The 17744-nt window shown below is 40.1% G+C and overlaps 2 protein-coding genes across 4 annotated transcripts; both read right to left on the minus strand.

Moving 5' to 3' along the window:
* Positions 1–592: 592 nt before the first annotated feature.
* Positions 593–7343, minus strand: LOC117813255 (dimethylaniline monooxygenase [N-oxide-forming] 5-like). Its single transcript, XM_034684383.1, has 9 exons — positions 7118–7343; positions 6273–6461; positions 4857–5022; positions 4608–4750; positions 4295–4491; positions 3301–3436; positions 2985–3204; positions 2165–2237; positions 593–1231 (listed from the first exon to the last, which is right to left on the minus strand). The coding sequence occupies exons 1-9, from the start codon at positions 7247–7249 to the stop codon at positions 841–843; spliced, it is 1647 nt and encodes a 548-aa protein (XP_034540274.1). The 5' UTR covers positions 7250–7343; the 3' UTR covers positions 593–840.
* A 3984-nt stretch (positions 7344–11327) lies between these two features.
* zgc:153990 (uncharacterized protein LOC768125 homolog) lies at positions 11328–17380 on the minus strand. 3 transcript variants are annotated; one of them, XM_034683796.1, is made up of 5 exons: positions 17197–17380; positions 16315–16536; positions 15671–16087; positions 14510–14563; positions 11328–12701 (listed from the first exon to the last, which is right to left on the minus strand). In XM_034683796.1, the coding sequence occupies exons 2-5, from the start codon at positions 16445–16447 to the stop codon at positions 12280–12282; spliced, it is 1026 nt and encodes a 341-aa protein (XP_034539687.1). In that variant the 5' UTR covers positions 16448–16536; positions 17197–17380; the 3' UTR covers positions 11328–12279. The 3 variants fall into 3 exon arrangements, with proteins under 3 accessions (XP_034539687.1, XP_034539689.1, XP_034539688.1); XM_034683798.1 differs by having other exon boundaries at positions 16321–16536; positions 17197–17379; XM_034683797.1 differs by lacking the exon at positions 17197–17380 and adding an exon at positions 17003–17099.
* Between the last annotated feature and the right edge of the window lie 364 nt (positions 17381–17744).

Genomic DNA, 17744 nt, shown 5'->3' on the forward strand with positions numbered 1-17744 from the left:
TGTTTGACAAACTTTCTGCTGAGAAACATCAGCACCATCTATTGGTCAGGAAAAGCAAGTGTTTTTACAAGTTCAGTCTTAAAATGTTTATTCTGTCTTTACAGTAAGGCTCGCAGGGTCAATGAGGGTTAATTTAAATCACTTTTTAAGACTTGCTTTTACGTGATTTCACCAAGACCTCCTTTTATCCCTTTTATTGGTCTGACTTATTTGTTCATTTATTTATTCACTTCTTCAAGTACTGATTTATTTATTCTCATGTCATTGCCCACATCCTTTAATTTGTTTTTATTTTCTCTTATGTGATGTCGGCTCCTTCTTGAAACCTTTTTATGTATTTTCCCTTAATAACACACACACACACACACACACACACACACACACACACACACACACAGACAGACGGACGGACGGACGGACAGACGGACAGATGGACATATAGATAGATAGATAGATAGATAGATAGATAGATAGATAGATAGATAGATAGATAGATAGATAGATAGATAGATAGATAGATAGATAGATAGATAGATAGATAGATAGATAGATAGATAGATACGAGAAAAGGGAAAATCCAGACGTACTGCCATTGCTTTTTAATAGTTTTTATTATCTTAAAAAAAGATGGTCTGACTTTCTGAATTAAGCCTGCTCCTTCCTAGGTGTAAAAGTTACACCCCAGGATCCAAAGAGCAGAAGACTTATAACCAGAGGGATTCAGATTCTTTAGAATTAAAAGACTTGCTTCCTAGACTGAGCAAGCACTCACCACGTTAGAGGGTAGGATCTAAATAGGATTTAAAAACGTTAACATACAGGTTCATTGGCTAAAGACAATTAAAATTTGGGAGGGAATTTGAGGGAAAAGAAGGAGGAATGGCTGTGTTTGTTAATGAAGAAGCAGCACAGCAGGGCTGCACCTGAGAGAGCCATGATACTCAAACCACGTGAGGGTCTAGATTCTGGCTCTGGTACCACTCTGGTCCTGAAAGGCTGAAGCACCCTCTCCCACTGAGTGAGGATAGCCTGGCGGGCTCCCGCCCACTGGCCCGGTCCACTCAAACGGTACTGATAAGCTGTAAGAGGACCCATAAAAACCTCTAGGGCCAGTCTGGGGTCCGTCAGGAAGAGCCACAGAATGTTTGGTCGAACCCCCAGCAGCTCTGCCAGAGAGTCCATGTAAGGGACGACGTCCACCTGGAGGGGATTATACTCTGAGCACTCAAATCTGCAGAGAGAAAGAAATTTAAAATTAAAAAAATCTGATGAAAATCTACCAATGTCTTCTTTGCTGCCCAAACATTTTGTTGGCATTAAGTGTCTTAATGCACAAATATTCCTGTCTTTAGTTAAGCAACTCTAATACCAAAGAACAAATTTTGAAGACAACCCTGTGTCAGTCAGCCTCCTCAAAGGCAGCAATCATCTGTGACAGAAGTCATAGATAAATACTAAGTTTGTTAGTAAGCTGCTGCGTCTACTAATGTTCTTTTTTGTGCTTGCAGCGCCTATTTTCTATCAAAATCAAATGTGATTTGGCATTTGCATTGTCCCTCAGCGTCAGCATTTATTACATAATCAGGAAAGGAAGTTTTAATTTCATTATAACTACTTCTTTAGGTTTCCAGAAGCCTAACCCCTCATCTGATCACACCTGACCACCACCGTCGATCAGTTCTGCTTCACTCGATATACAGGCACAAAGTACTCAGATGATGGGAAAACAAAATCCATCACTGATCTTTCACCAAGGGTGTTCTGGTACACTTTTGAATCTCTCTGTGCTCTAACATGGTGTTGTATGGCCAAATCATGGCAAGCACAGAGGTCTGATAACAAAACACCCCTCAGGAACAGATTTAGAAGGCTGTCCCATTTATTCCACTCGAGGTGTCTACATTAATGCCCTCCCAAGTATTTAATTTCCCAAGTTGAACCATAGGGTATCAGGCAGACACCCCCCTTGGTCTCCACCCAGTGACTCCAAGAAGGCTGCAAACCCTGAACTGTTATAGTCACCGAGGGGACTTGCGAGTATGCCCAGAGCATCCGAAACTGGAGCAACTCTGAAAAAAGGAAAGAGTCCAGACTCTTTCCAGGGGTTTGGTTCCAGAACAAAAAAATTGAGCAGCGTCGCACAATTGCTTGGTTTGTTTCTTACCTCTCATGCATGATGTCTGTGTCGTTCTTTATTTCCTTCATCATGTTCTCTTCTGAGGGCAGGGTAATCAAGTCTGCAAAGTAAAAATAATTCATCATTATACCTGAAAGGCACAAGAAACAGACCTCAATCTGACAAAATACATAATAAACACTCTTGAATCAGCGTCACACTTCATTTTACCAATTTCATGGGAAGTGCTCGTAAATATAACATTCACATTTTGGGCCGAACTTTTAAACTCAGCTGCAATGGACACTAAACTCACACTGTGCATGCACATTGCAATAAAAGCTTAATCCTAATTGTTCCAGCACAGCAAATTAAAACAATTGCTAGGAGACACTGATTGTTGTATTTATTATCATTACGTATTTACTTGAAACAATCCCCCCAAAACACTATTTTTATCATGCCTGTGAAAGTGCCTTGATCCCACAGGAACCCCTGGGGGAACAACACATCTGTTCAAAACAGTAAGTCTCTAGTAAGGCTCAGTCAAAGATGGCCTAGGGGTACAGTAAAAGTTGTCATCTGAAGTTGTTTAAGACATCAAATATATGAGGTGAATCCTGTTTTTGATATCAAGGAATGATATGACCTTACAAAAGAGTTGTGGTGTGTATAGACAATGCACAAGGGTTGGTTGAATTTACATCAACTGTTAGAAAAGTGGCATTGTGACTCAAGGGACTGAAGTCGTAATAGACCCAATATTTTGGCAAACAACTTAAATCATCATCAATGTTTCTAAAAAAAAAAAAACAGCAGCATGCATATGAGCATCAAACTCATCATTGGTGTCTGTGTTGCTCTGAACCTTTAAACACTCTTGTAGCCCAGCGAGCTTGAATCTCAGCCAGGCGACTGATGGCCCCGAGGCCATGCACAAAGCCCACCACAGCCAGCGTGGGCTGGGTCAGTGAGGGATGGAACACGTGTTTGTAGAGACGCATCCTATAACCATATTTAGCCTGCAGATCTGGAGGCAGGAAGGGGAAGCTGTAGTTGTAGCCTGTGGCAAACACCACCACATCCACCTGTAGACACACATGTAAGATGTAAGATAATGAAACAATACTGCTTTACATCACATGACAACAATCAGATACATGTGTTGATCCACAGTCACTCACCTTGTCTAGGATACTCCCATCCGCAAAGACCACACTGGACCCGCGGAACTCCTTCACATTTGATTTCACTTGAACCCGACCTGAGATTATCCGTGCAGACAGGTCGTCATTCACCACCGGGATTTTTGCGAAGAAACTGCCACAAGGACAGCAGAGTTGTGTTCAGGATAGAGCCAAAATACTAATCATGACTATTTTCATCAATATTAACATCAAAGTTATAGATCAATATTAAACATAGCGATTATTTTAAATTGTTAATTTAAAAATATCTATATATTCAACAACTCAGCTATGACAGCTTTAAAATAAAAAAATACTGAAGGCTTGAACATATAGAGCAGCAATAGATCATATGTAATAGTTAAACATTGACAGGGGCCTTTTAGTGCAGCATCAAAACTTTAGTTTTATAAGAACTTCGACTATATTTTGATGATAATACAGCTCAAGACCTATTGTACATTTAGTAGTCTTGCCTTTACCTTTAAAACAGAAAGATGTAGGATAGCAGCTTCTATAGGTCGCATGATGCTCATGAATGCAGGTTAAAACTGCAGTCTCTCTCTCTGTGCCAACTCTGACTCTCTGCTTTACTAACACACACTTGACCCTCCTGCTCTTAGCCTGAATGTTATTTCGCTCTCCTCGTTTTGGATCATCAAGACACACTACGCATAAACAACAAGCCTCATCAACTTGAGGAACACCTGTTGTCTTAATGGAAGCAGACAATATCCTCCTTAAGGATCACCTGGCTCTAATTTAAAGATTCATCCGTCACAACTGAGAAAGAATGTAGCCAGTGTGCGGTGATTAATAAACCTCTTGTGACATTGATAAGTGTGCAGGCAAATCTTTGTCTACTGATGAACATGCAGTCTGTTGCCTTGGTACATACGATGTAAGCTTCTCTGTTGTGTACTGAATTTCCTGGCTGACAGTTGGATGACACAATGAAACCAAAGGTATTTATGTACAAGTGTCTCTTTACCCATGTTTTGGTTTCAGGCCGTAGAGTCTGTGGCAAAATGCACCATTCAGGCCCTTCTCCAACATTTTGTTGATCTTCGAGGGGAAGAGCTTGAACATGAACATATCCATGCGAGAAGTCAAGAAAAGATCACCTGGGATCCCCCCACGTCCTACACGGCCGACCACCCACGCTCCGCTCCTCGTGCTGAGGTACACCTGCAGAAAGGGAGTTGACATTCATGTGCTTAGCTTAAGTAAAATATACAAATTAAATTGTCCTGCTCTTTAAGAAAAAGACACAATAACACATGCATACAGTTCAGGTGTCATACCTTTTCAGCAACTCTGCTGATATCAACAGCAATATCACCTCCAGAGTTTCCAATCCCAATCACCACAACTCGTTTCCCCTGCAGACCCTCAGCACTGCGGTAATCCCAGCTATGGAAATATCTGCCTGCAAAGCTCTCAATACCTTGAAATAAAAGTCAGAGTTTTGAAAAGATAGCACAGGAGCTTTATGTTAGTAATATACCTATCAGAGAAAACTGCAAAAATAATGAATTAACTGATTGTGCTACCTGGGAAGTCTTTGAGAGGCAGGTGTGGGTGGGTGTAATGTCCAGTACAAACCATGACTGCATCAAAAACATGAGTCTCCCTCTGACCCTGTCCACTCTCTGTCTCCACCTCCCACTGGCCTGTTACAGCAAAATCTGCTCTCTGCCTCACACTGAGCACCGTCATCTGAGACAAGCACACACAGGAACAATATACCTCATGTTCTCATACAGAACATACATGGGTACACCAATGACATAGTTGTCAAATATTTATTTATAAAGAAACAGTGTCCCAAAAGATTTAAAAATGAAACAAAATAAACAAAAATATTAGATGTATAGATTAGATTTAATACAACCACAAAATATTATTTAAAAGAGGAGAGTGCATTTCCCTCCCCAGGATCAGTAGGCAGTGAGTTCAGGAATACATTGCTTGTATTTTCACAGATTAGATGCACAGTTGGGAAAATGTAATGGATTTTGAATGTCTGGCAGTCCACCACAAATATGTTTGTCATGTGTCAGCTTGTTATTAAACTAATCATGTGTTTCTCTCAGAGTTACTGATAGCACTACTTTAACAGGTTATTTGCCTTCTTAGGTCAACGTTATGCATTATAAGGAAAAGGGTGTTCCTCCTTTAAATAACTAAACCCTGTGGAGTGTTGTGATTGAAAAGACTCCTCACTTTAATGCTGAACTAGTTTCCCTGTGACGTGCTGAAGCATGCTTGTGCCCCTACCCTGTCTGCACTCACATTGCTCAAGGCCAAACCACCATGATCCAACAGCCTAAATGTTTGTATGAATTAATCTATCATGCATTAAGAGAGAGTGCTTCTATGCCAACTATAGACTGTATACCAACTGCACATAGATCGAGGGAGGGGGGGAGAGAGAGGCCGGTTAATATAATCATTGCATCAAAATTGTTGTTTTATTATATTATATCCATGATCATTCCCATCTATAAAGCAAGCACAAGCAGCAAAGTCCTTCCCATTCCCCCTGACTCCTAGTGCGATGTAAATTTGCACAGACTTCATCCTGATCGTGGAAAACTGAAAACTCAGCACCGTGATAGTTTCAAAATAGGGATCCACTGCCTGTGACATATTTGCCTGGACTTGTTCCATCTTCTTCTGCGAGTCATTCAAGGTTTTGAATTGAGGCGTGCTGTGTTTAGCAACAGTTTCTGTCAGGTCACCTGAAGAGGTGCCACAAGTTGTGCATTTTGCTTTCAAATATTGTAAACAAGAGTAGTTCAACATGTTTGATATGCAAAAATAAAATACATCTGTCCAAGATGCAGCAGAAAGAACGTGACATGCGGACGAGACTTGGACTGTTGACACCTTTACTGTTGGACTTGGGTTCTTTTGTAAAGACTTTCTTTGCTCACAAAAAATGGCTTGAGCTAAATGTGACAAACCTGAAATTGGATGTGCCGCAGAAGATTAAAGGCCTCAGCATAGAGCCGCAGATACAGCAGCACCTCAGAATGGTGCATGTTGTTTGCCAGCTCAGCTGGAGGGGGGAAGTCACTGAAAGCGGTCATCTCTTTAGAGCTGTTGATGACCACTGTATAGTAGATGTTAGCTCGTCCAGGCTCTGGCTTCTCCTGGAGAATGACAGAGAGATTATTTCACTTAGTCGCTTTGTCTGACACAGCAAATATAAATCCTGTCACTGCATTATGAACAAAAAACTTAAGTTATGTCACTGTGACCATGTCCAGGTTTGACACACTCTATGGTTTTCAGCCACTACTTGAAAATGTCAAGTGGCTGAACTGTTCTTTGTGTCAGAAGAAGGTGCCATAAAAAATCTTTAAAATAATCCTTAGGACACCAATCAAGAATGGCCGAAATGGTGTCATACTGTCTTTTGCCAGTCAGAAGATGAGCAGCAGTATTTGTCATTAGTTGAAGAGACAACTGATCTAAACTAAGACAGAGAATTAAGGTGTTACAGCCAGGATGTAACAACAGCCAACCTTCCACAAAAAGACTGGACTGACTGAAAGAACAGAGAAAATAATTTTACAGGGACAAAAATCATAGAAACACTTAGTGCAGAGCTTTTTTGTTTATGTTGAACTGTGAATATTTGCTAATAAAATGGAAATAGGTTTTTTTTTTATTTCAGCTGCAGTCAGATTTACTTGATCACATGCAAACTGCAAAACTAACACCAAACATACTCTAAGAAAGTGAGTCTTCAAGCAGTGCATGGACTAGACAAAGTGTGAGCGTATAACAGTTAAAACCATCTCACCTTAAACCTCCAAAGACCTCCTAAGTCATGGCTGCTCTCAAAGCAGGTAGGCTCCAGCCCTTCATCCAAACAGGCCTTGATGCTGGTCAGACCAGAGACTCCTGCACCGATTACTAACACCCTCTGCACCATGCTGGATGTGGACTACTGCTAGCTGCAGCTGGAGTGAAGGTCTGATAAAAGGGAATAGTAAACATGGAGGTGGTTTCATGCCAACTATATGACTCATTGTCTTAATTTGCATACAATTGACAACTTCCGGAGCCAATTGAGTTCATCAAGGATAACGACATCAACCTGGGCTGAACCTCTGGTATTTGCTCACTGAAGAAAAGCAAAAAGTACTCTGAAGAACATTTCAAACTGATTCTCTGTGCAAAGCACATAAAAAAAAACAACAGCCCCACATTTATCTCTAAAAAACTCTAGAGAAACATGGTGTGAAGTTTTCAAAATCAATAGTGTCCCACTAAAGCTCCATTGAATAGATTTTAACTGGTTATGAAACAAATTGAAATTAAAAATAAGACCTGTGTATAACCTACTGAAGGAAAAACTACTGGAACAGAATCAACTATTTCTATGTTGGGATTTTTAAGTTTGCAGCAGCTGGGAGGAGTCGGTGTCTGATAAGACAGGAAACCTCTTTTCTGACGCCTTCCACATCAAATATCACTGATGGAAACATTTGACTGTTTTATTTTTTGTCAGAAAACACAACTTACACAAGTACAGGAGTAGTCCACAAACTGACACTATCAGAAAAATCCAGGAGTTCAAATGCAAAATTTGTCAACAAATTAATTTTGGTGTTTAAAAAAAGTAAAGATCATATGATCGTGAGCGTTAAAGTTTAAATGTAAATGTTTTATAAGTCTAAATGCTAATATTTAAGATCTAAATCTATACATGAAGTCTCGATAAGTGTTATCTAAAACATCGAAATAAACATTAAGATTTGGATGTAACTATTAATATTTAGACTTAACATTTACCGTAAACATTTAACATTAAGTTTAGACGTTGACTATCTAGACTGATATTCAGCATTTAGTTCTACGATTGGAAAAATGTAGATTTATAATTAACATTTAGATCTAAGATTTGACATGACAGCGACATTATGGGTAGAATATCTAAAAAAACACAAATATGACAAAGTAACTATAAAAATTATGTTATTTCTTTTTTTTTTTGTTAAATATGGGGCAATATTGCATTGCGCACAAATTTACAATTACTGCCGACAAGCCAAAAAGCTGCAAGGCAATGAGTCAAAAAAGAAAAATTTTACAACGTAATTAATTTTCATGCAACAGCTAAACAGCTAAAAGTAAGGTCAATCCTCTTTGCAGAAGAAAACCATGCTGAGAGATATTTACAGAGAAACTACAATGGAACGAGAATAAATTACACAGGTTAAATGTTAGAAAGTAAATGATTAAGGAACAGGAACAAACATTTTTTGTTCCACAAATCTTGCCTTCTAGATCAAACTGCAAACTTAATCAAAAGCATATAAAGGACTTATGGACAAATAGACACATACATCAATGCAGCTTGATAATTGCATCAAAAAACAAACAAACAGAAAAAGGATTTCACAAACTTACAAAAAGTCCCACGAGCTGTCCTTTTGGGTGTATTGTTGTTCTTATCAAGAGATATCTAATCAAATAGTATCAGAATTATTGTAACATGTAGGAAAATCACCGTTACCCCTCTCGTGTTAAGGTGACAGCGTCAAACTGATGTGTGACTGGGAGTTTGAGTGTCACTAACTGTGAGCTCTTTCTGTTTAATAAGTACCAAGACAGTTCAAAAATGTTAAACCAGGAGACAAAGTGCAGCTTCAGCACTCTGAGAATGTCTGCAAGAACTAACATTACATCTTCTGCTGTACTTGTTAATTCCAACACAGTCATTACAGTTTAGTCTTAAGTCTTATTTAATTTACATGGTGAATGTTAATAAGTCTGTCTTCCATCATGTACTTTAAATGGTGACTTTTTGCAAACATCCTCTTTTTGGGGCCACTGTGTTGGGTAATGCACATTCCTGAGCTTGTTAAACAGGGATGTGAAGCAGTGTTGCTACTCACTTGGGAATAATATGGGAGTACAAAGGGTCTCGGGGATAGTGAGCTTTTTTTCCCTTGCCTTCTTACTATATGCCGACATTATGAAGGATCTCTGTCATGCACATTCACTCTGATTCACGTTCTCTACACATGCAGAAAGAAAAACACACTCAAAGACTTCCTGTTTGGTGTGACCTCATCACTGGAGCTACTCCCCCGCACTGTGAAGGTCAGTACACACTCCTGATCCAGGGCAGGATGTAATGGGTTGTTGTCTTAACCAGCTACATACCTGCGTGTTTAGATAAGAGCATTTGTTCTGTGTTTTTAAGAGTATTTGACTGTCTAACTGACCATTGTTTTTCTTTCTTTCTTGCTGGAATTACATCATTTCTGCTGTTTTTTATGTTCAACTCAGAAACAACTGTTGTCTGGAGGTCAGGGTTCATCTGCAGGTCAGGTAAAAGGTTAGTTCGGTTTAAAATTTCTGAAACATTTTTTTTTTGACCCCATGGGACTACCATTAGCACTGTGGTTCCCAAAGTAGGCTTCGGGACCCCCTGGGGTGTCGGGACACACCAATGGTGGGGTTGCAAAATGCCTTTACTTTGTTGCCACAGGAACCCTGATGAAATGATGCCACTTTCAGCCTTTTTTAAGTTACAAAAAAAACATATTGGTGTTTGGACTGGCCACAAACTTCCTGCATGTGGCTGTGAGCAACATTTAACCACCTCAGGACAGCGGAGGTCTCCGGTCTCTGGCACTGTTATTTAGGGGGTCCCAGACTGAAAAGTTTGAGAACCCATGCATTAGCATACTGCTGACCCTGAGGCTTATATTTCACACTCTGTCCACCAGGCTGTTTAGAACTGAAGAAGCATTTCAGAAGAGTGGTGAAACGTCTTTGAGTAACTCAATATTCATTCCATTAGACAAATAGTTTAATTGCTAGCCATCTGATATGGCACATATGTTGTAGTGATATTAAAAACAAACATAAAGTAGCTTTTACTGAACCAGTGTTGTAGTCAAGTCACCATTTTCTACAATCATCTTATCTTTTTTATTTTCAAGTATATACCCTACACAGGCACACAGGTTGTAATCTTGTGGGCACAAGATATAGACATTTGTGAAAGCTGAAGTGGCAATGATTCAACTTGCTATCATTTGTTTTTAACAGCCTATATTTGTCAGTAATTTGCCTTTTTGATTGCTTGAACAGTTTTAGTATTTTTGGAGTGTTACACTGGGACTTGTATTATGTGAGAGACAGGGGCACCCTCTGCTTGGCAGAGTTGAAGGGTGCACTCATGTTGTGTTGATTTGAATAAAGCTCTGATAAAATATGTTCAATTAAATCAGTTTTTCTTGGTTTAAGGGCTTTTTAATCCATGCGGTACATGTTATATCAAACACTTTTGTGATTAGGATATGTGGATTTGATGTAGAGTAAGTGCAACTCACCATGATCTTTACTAGATAATAAAAGCGACTAAATTTATCTCCAGGGCTAGATACTGTCATCTGTGCTCTAGCATTTCCCTTAGCTTCTTACTACCACACAGGTGGCTATAAGGAACCTGATGTGCTTGTGTTAACAGACTAAACTGTGTTGGTGCCAAAATGAATGTTTATGTTTTGTTAAAAACACATGGAAACAGACAGCGTACATTACCACATCCAATACGACTTATATATACGACGATTATTGCCTTTGCAGGGCTACAGGGTAGGGATGAGTCGTGATTTTTGAATATTCAATTCATTGTTTAACAATAAAAAAATCAAATAGTTCATGTGATTTTTTTTTTAATTGCTTTTTACAAGGGCCAGTTGCCAGAAAAATGGATGTGGCCCTGTCAGATTCAGATGTGGAGAAAAACACAGGCTTCTGCAGCACTGACGAGTTCTGGGAGAAACAAAAAATGAGGTTGAGAACTTTACCAGGTAAAACTAGAATATCTAGATCATATCCATTTGTATATATCTAACAATCATAGCCACAACTTTGCATGGTCTTAATATGGGTCTCTCCCTCGTTATGTCTGCAAGGGGGGGGGACTATTAAAAAATCTAATAATCCACAAACAGTTAGCATTGACAATCAAATAGTACAAATAGTAGTAAATTCAAAAGTAGTGTATTTGCTTGAAATGCCAGTCCCTGCAACAATGGCCTAGCACTGTTCTGTGATAAACACTGGTGTAAACTGCAGCTCGATCAGCTAACACAGGCGTGCAGTTGCACAGCCACAAATTTAGTTACGCAACGTTTTCATTTACTGCAAACCAAACTTGATTAGAAACCCTCTGATGACCTAAAAAATCAATGACAGAATGAGCACAGACCTCCATAATGAATTAGGGTCAAGTTGTTGGTACACTTCTGCCGTTGTAACCATCTTTAAGAGTCCACTAGAGAGCACTGTGCAGACAGTCAGGATAGTGACTTCTGTAGAGAGGGGTTTATTCCATATCTGAAAGAAATTATTCAAACTGTCTTTTCAAGTGTTCATGTTTGCAATGTAAAAACAACATAAGACAATCACAAAGTTTTCATGTACAGGTATTTTCAAATGAACTAACACAGCTTTCACACACAGACACTATAGAATTGTTAGGTGTGGAAATCCACTCACCAATACAGTACATGTGATAATCTCCAGACACAGGTGCAACTACAACTCATGAAAGAACACACCGATGGACTCAACTGACATTTGAAGATAAAAAAACGATCTCCTCTTTGCAGGTCAATAGTAAAATAATGACAAGGCGTTCAATGTGGTGTACAGTAAATAAAAAATAATTTACAAAAGAAGTGGTAGGAGACTCAGTTCAGTAGTAAAAAAAAACTCCTAGAGGATAACATAAGTTATTTTTTCAATCTGTTTTCATGTTTCCACACAGACAAAAACTCTGTTGACACAATGTTTCTACAAATACAATTTTAAAATCTGTAGAGCACTATCAAAAAGTACAGTAACCAGCAGTGGAGTCCAGAGGAACGTGAAGGCTCCTACACCTGAAGGCCATGAATGTAGTCAGTGATGTACCACCCCTGTCTGACTCTGATGCTATAATGCCGGCCGTCCATTCAGTTTGTCGTGCATGAGTGCGATCGCTCCACCTGTGAAGTCTCTGAGAACCTGAACCGTCTCCCTCTGGAGCTGCAGCGACTCTCGCACGAACTCCTGCTGAGTCTCTGCCAGCTGCTGCACCGACTCAGAGAGTAGCTCCAGGGAGCGTGAAACTGTCTCCAGCAGGATGTTGGTGGCGTGCTGCTCCTGAAGGCTCAGAGATGCATTATGCAGCATGCTTTCTCTTGAGTTCTCTGAGGGTTGGCCAGGCGTTGGAGGCGTTGCGGATGACGTTGAAGGTCCCGAGGTCTGAGGTCGTTTCTGGATGCCATTGTTTCTGAGGTGATCCTCAGTTGGTTTTGTCGTTTGAGTAGAAGGAAGCATGTCATCATCTGAGTCCCCAAATGCAGCTTCAGCATCTGAAGTGAAAAAACAGCTTTATTTTCTTATTGCCGAAAAGAGAAATGTTGCAACACCATATAGAACTTATGATATGGGTTCTGATATCGTAAATGGCCAACAGGCTAATACCAGATACTGATCCACTAGCAGTGCTACTGTCAGTGTAACAGCTCTTTACGCCTGTGTGTAGTCAGATAAACGTGCAAGAGAGAGACATGTATCTTTAAAGTTATGCTGCTTTTTTTGTGATTTTACAGGTATTTTTTTTTAAAACAGAAAGAAGTCCTAACTTGAGTACAAGCTGAGCCAACATCACAGGTTCTGCAGATCCTCTGGGTGTGCTTGGTTCTCTCCTTGCATGGTGTAAGTAGGGGCACAGCTGATTTGACAGATAGGTGGGGGAACTGTAGCTGTTTACCAGGAGGCTTAAGGCCCACCTCATCTCCACAGTGTCTGTTTCTTGACTGAGTCACAGAGACTACATCCGTGTTTTATACACCCTGTTTCACACAAGCAGCCCACCCGGACAACAAAGGACAACAGGAGAGTGGTGAGAGAAAAGGGGCTTGTATCAGGGGTTTTATTATCTGAAGGGTTGCTGCTCTCAAATAGTAACTGCAAGGTGGCAGCCAAGTTCTAAAGGCGCCTCCAAACTTGTCTTTAAAGAGGACCACATTTGATATTGTATAATGCCCAAGAGCCAGCAGCTTATGAAAATGAAACCACCCCTGTCCCCCAATTGTCTCTTGATAGCTGATATGTCTTCAGTTCTCTGCACTACAGTTTTATCAACATTACCAAACTTGCTTCTTTTAAAGAAAGATGTTCTCCATCAGGGGTGGATGTTATGGGAAAAATACCGTTTCACAATTTTTTTCATGGCAGAATCACAATCTGGATTTTATTACAATATTTTTCATGTTGTTTTTAAGACTATTTTCACCAGTAAACAATATTTTTACCACCAAATACGTGTTATACTACATTCTGAATACATTTTCTGCACTAAGTTTTGCCTTTTCTGCACCATGTTATCATTCTTATCTAGTCTTCTGTCCTCTTTTGTGTCCTTTGAAATTTAGTGTTAATCAAGCACATTTTTACAACCTAATAAATACATTAATAACACGTCAACTCGAAGAGCTCTTGTGCATCTGCTCTATTGCAGTCCTGCAGAATCTCCAGAGCTTTAGCTTTATACATATAGCCTGTGTATAGTCCATGTGTAGTTTTGTATGACATTGCTGCATCATTTTGTATATGCATTCAAAACAAAATTTGTATTTACAAATGACTCAGAAAGTGATTAAGCACTGAGCCATAAATAATACATTTTAAGATGGAAGCTGGGGGCTGTATAAAAAAGGAACTCGGGCATTGATTGGCCCCCGGGCCAGACTTTGGACATCCCTGATCTTAACCATCCCTGTTGGAAGCTCAGCTTAACCTGCTGTGTAGACTTCTCTTTGAAGCAATGAAACAAGTTAAAGTTTTTTTTGTTTGTTTTTTGAAGTTGTGTTTTTGAGCTTTTTGGCCCTCATGATAGGACAGCTGAAGAGAGACAGGAAATGTAGGGAGTGGGGAGCAGTGGAAGACATGCAGCAAATGGTCACAACCGGGGGTCGAACCAGCGACCTCTGGGACAAGGACTATAGCCTCTGTATGTGGGGCGCTTAGACAGGTACATGGACCAGTGCACTTGACTATTTACAATTATCAGTATTTGGTGCATGTTAATGCCAAATACTGGGTTTGGCATTGGGACATTTTTACTGAAACTTGATGCCAGGCCTTTTTACTTTGTAACCAAGTTCTGACAACTCACCATCTGTTGGAGGTACTTCATACTGTACATCATAGGAACGTTGTGATGAGTCTCCTGCAACATTCAAAGCATTTGAATCAGATTGTCTGCATGCATGTTTCATGAACAACTTATTTACAGAGCCATTGATAGCTACATATTGATTTTCCACACACCAGTCCCCATTGTGATAAGTTCTCAATTATGTTAAGTTGGAAATAAAGTAGGGATGCACCGAAAATTCGGCCAAGATTTTTGGCCGAAAATAGCCCAAAATTGCATTTTTGTTTTTTGGCCGAAAAACTTGTCACCGAAACAACACGGCCGAAACAGAATGTTGTGATGAAGCAAAAACCGCAGCCAGTACGCACTTGTTGGGATAAGGGCCAACATGTCTGCACGCGTTATTATTACTTTAACTGCAGCACGAAAGAGTCTTCTCAGCAAAGAGGTTGAGACGGACCACGGACTTAAAACAATGAAAAGTACACTCTTAGAGTCAGTCAGCACACGTTTCTCTGAGATACATTCAGATCCTCCGCACTTCATCGTGACTGTACTTGATCCACGTTATAAAGATCATTACTTGGATGTGGGAATAAAGCAGTGAGCACGAGAAATGATCCAGGCCGCAATGGATGCGGAGATCCTGCTTGGAGACGGAGAAGCGCACAGCGCAGGAGAAGGAGAACAGAGTGCAGAAAAAAGGACTCGTCTCTCTGAACCAGATGAGGGGCAAGCACCCTCGTTTTTTGATACGTTCAATGAGATCCTTGATTTTAGTGAGGTTAGTACACAGTCAGAGCCATAAATGCAATGGTAGGGGAGACCGGGGCAATTGTAACATTTTTGAGATTTCTGTCTATAACTTTGAGCTTTTTAACCCAGTGTGTTCAAACTGTTATACAAACTAGCTGCAACTAAACTGAGCATGTGCAGAGTGAATCAGGTGAGTCCTAACTTGTTCCTGATTGGAGCAGGTGCAAGTGTTAAACTGACCAGTGTTACAACTGTCCCCGGTTTCCCTACTAACAATTGGCATAATAATTTATTTCGGTGTTTCAGTTATCGGCCTTGTTTCCTCATTTTTGGTTTTCGGTTTCAGACAAGAATTTTCATTTCGGTGCATCCCTAAAATAATGGTGAATAAATATGAAAAATATTGAGTATTGGAGCACGCACTTGTGCTGTGGGAGGTTGGTGGGGGCATAGATGCCAACTCCAACCCTCCGTTGGGAGAATTCTGCATTCCTAACATATCCTCCTCGTCCATCTCTTCCTCCTCTGGCACATCGTCGTCATCTCCAAGTGGACCAAAGTCAGCCGTGCTCTGGTCTTCCTCATCCATCTCCAGAATTTGGAGCACTATTTTCTCTGTGGGGTTAAGGTCCCGGGAAAGACGTGAGTTGAGGCCTCTGTGAGGAACAGTCCCCGACCGCATGGCTGCCACTTTCCGCTTAGTGTCACACTTTAAATCGGACCATTTTTTGATGACCTCAATAACCTCACGTTGGCACTCCCCAATCTCATTGACTCGTGCAGTAATCTCTGCCCATGTGCGCTTCTTTGCGTCTGTTGGCACGCCGCGATTGAATTTACCTGTCAAGAGAAAAACAAAATGACCTGAAGTATTTGAAATGTAATGTCATTGTGTCAGTGAACAATCACACTTTTGGATTCACAGATACAAGGCCTAATCTATGCTTTGTTTATTTTATGTTTTAAATCAACCTGCTGCTGAGTAATCACTCATTTTCTGGGAGCTAGGACAGACAACTCATTATTTAGCAGGTCAATGAATCATTGCATGAAAGATAAGCACTTACACATACCAACAACGACCATACGATGTTTCCTCACTTCATCCAGCAGTATGTGCACTTCACTGAAGGTGAAACGAGCTTTCCTTTTTCTTAAGCGCGTACCGCTGTCATGATGGTAGTATAATGGTGAAGACATCCTCCACACACTGTCAGTAGGTCTCCAGCTGCCTTGCTGTCTCCACTCTGCTGCAGCTTATGCAGCTAGCTGTCAGTTGTGTCAAAATCCTGAGAAACAATGGGAAAGCATAAGTGTTAATGGGAAATCTGACACAAAAACTTTACTCAATTAAAGTTCCAATTAATAGTTTGAGACAGACTTAACACAAACTCATTCAAGCTCAACAGCTGGGCACGAAGATGTATGCAAGTCTTGTTGATTAATCTATGAACTGAATACATCATAATTATAGCAATATTTTGATATCAAACAAAGTCAATGCATGCAAAGGCTAAACATTTAAAATAGCACAAGTAAAGAAAATAGAGCAAGGTTAACTTTGCGTGATAATAATGTCAGTGCAAAGAGTAAATGAACAATGGACGATGCAATGGTCCCTTCACACAGGCTCGTTAGCCATGTTAGCTGTATTTAAAGCCCAGTCGTTGCACTGGAAAACACATTTCGATCAAAAACCCTGATTATTTTAAATGAATGAAGGTTAATGTGTCAGCCTTCTCTGTCACAACATACAGTTAGGTCTATATATGCAGTTGTAGTGGAATATTACACAACAGCACGCGCTAGGCTAGCTGTCTGTGCAGGAACGTTTGCTAGCGCTAGGTTAGACTCCGAAACCGCTAACGATTGAGTTTAACCCGTACCCCTACTACATCTGTATATGAAAATATACATTGAAAAAGTAACTTATTTCATTACAATCCTACCTCAAAGTCAAGAAAGTTGGGTATTTAGTCCAAAAGCGCAGGGACAAACTTCCTTATCATCAAAATAGCAATCGTCAAGCTAGCCCACATGAAGCTAATGCTACACAAAAGATATCCGGTGTTCTGTTGGATTGTGCTACCCTGTCGAAATGATGTCGTAGCGTGGACCACTAGCAGAGGCCAGCAATTCGCATCATTTATTCGTTTGCAAAGGGAGAATGAACTCTAAGGATAAGGTGAACGTGTTTTTGTACATTATTCTAAACATTTTGTTTTATATTCAGGGTTCCCACGCGTCCTGGAAAACCTTGAAAACCTGGAAAAAGGTTGACCAATTTTCCAGTCCTGGAAAACACCTGGAATATGGGAGAAAAAGTAAAATGTCCTGGAAAATCAGATTGTCCTGGAAAATTATTCCAACATGACTGTGTGCGACCTGGAAACGTTAAAAAAAACCGCATCCCCATTCAACATTTGTGGCCATTTTTGTCATTCAGTTCTATTTTGGTCAATTTATGCACTGATCCTCTGATTATTATTATTATTAC

The sequence above is a fragment of the Notolabrus celidotus genome, chromosome 5, assembly GCF_009762535.1.
Source record: "Notolabrus celidotus isolate fNotCel1 chromosome 5, fNotCel1.pri, whole genome shotgun sequence".
In the NCBI taxonomy this organism is placed as follows: domain Eukaryota; kingdom Metazoa; phylum Chordata; class Actinopteri; order Labriformes; family Labridae; genus Notolabrus; species Notolabrus celidotus.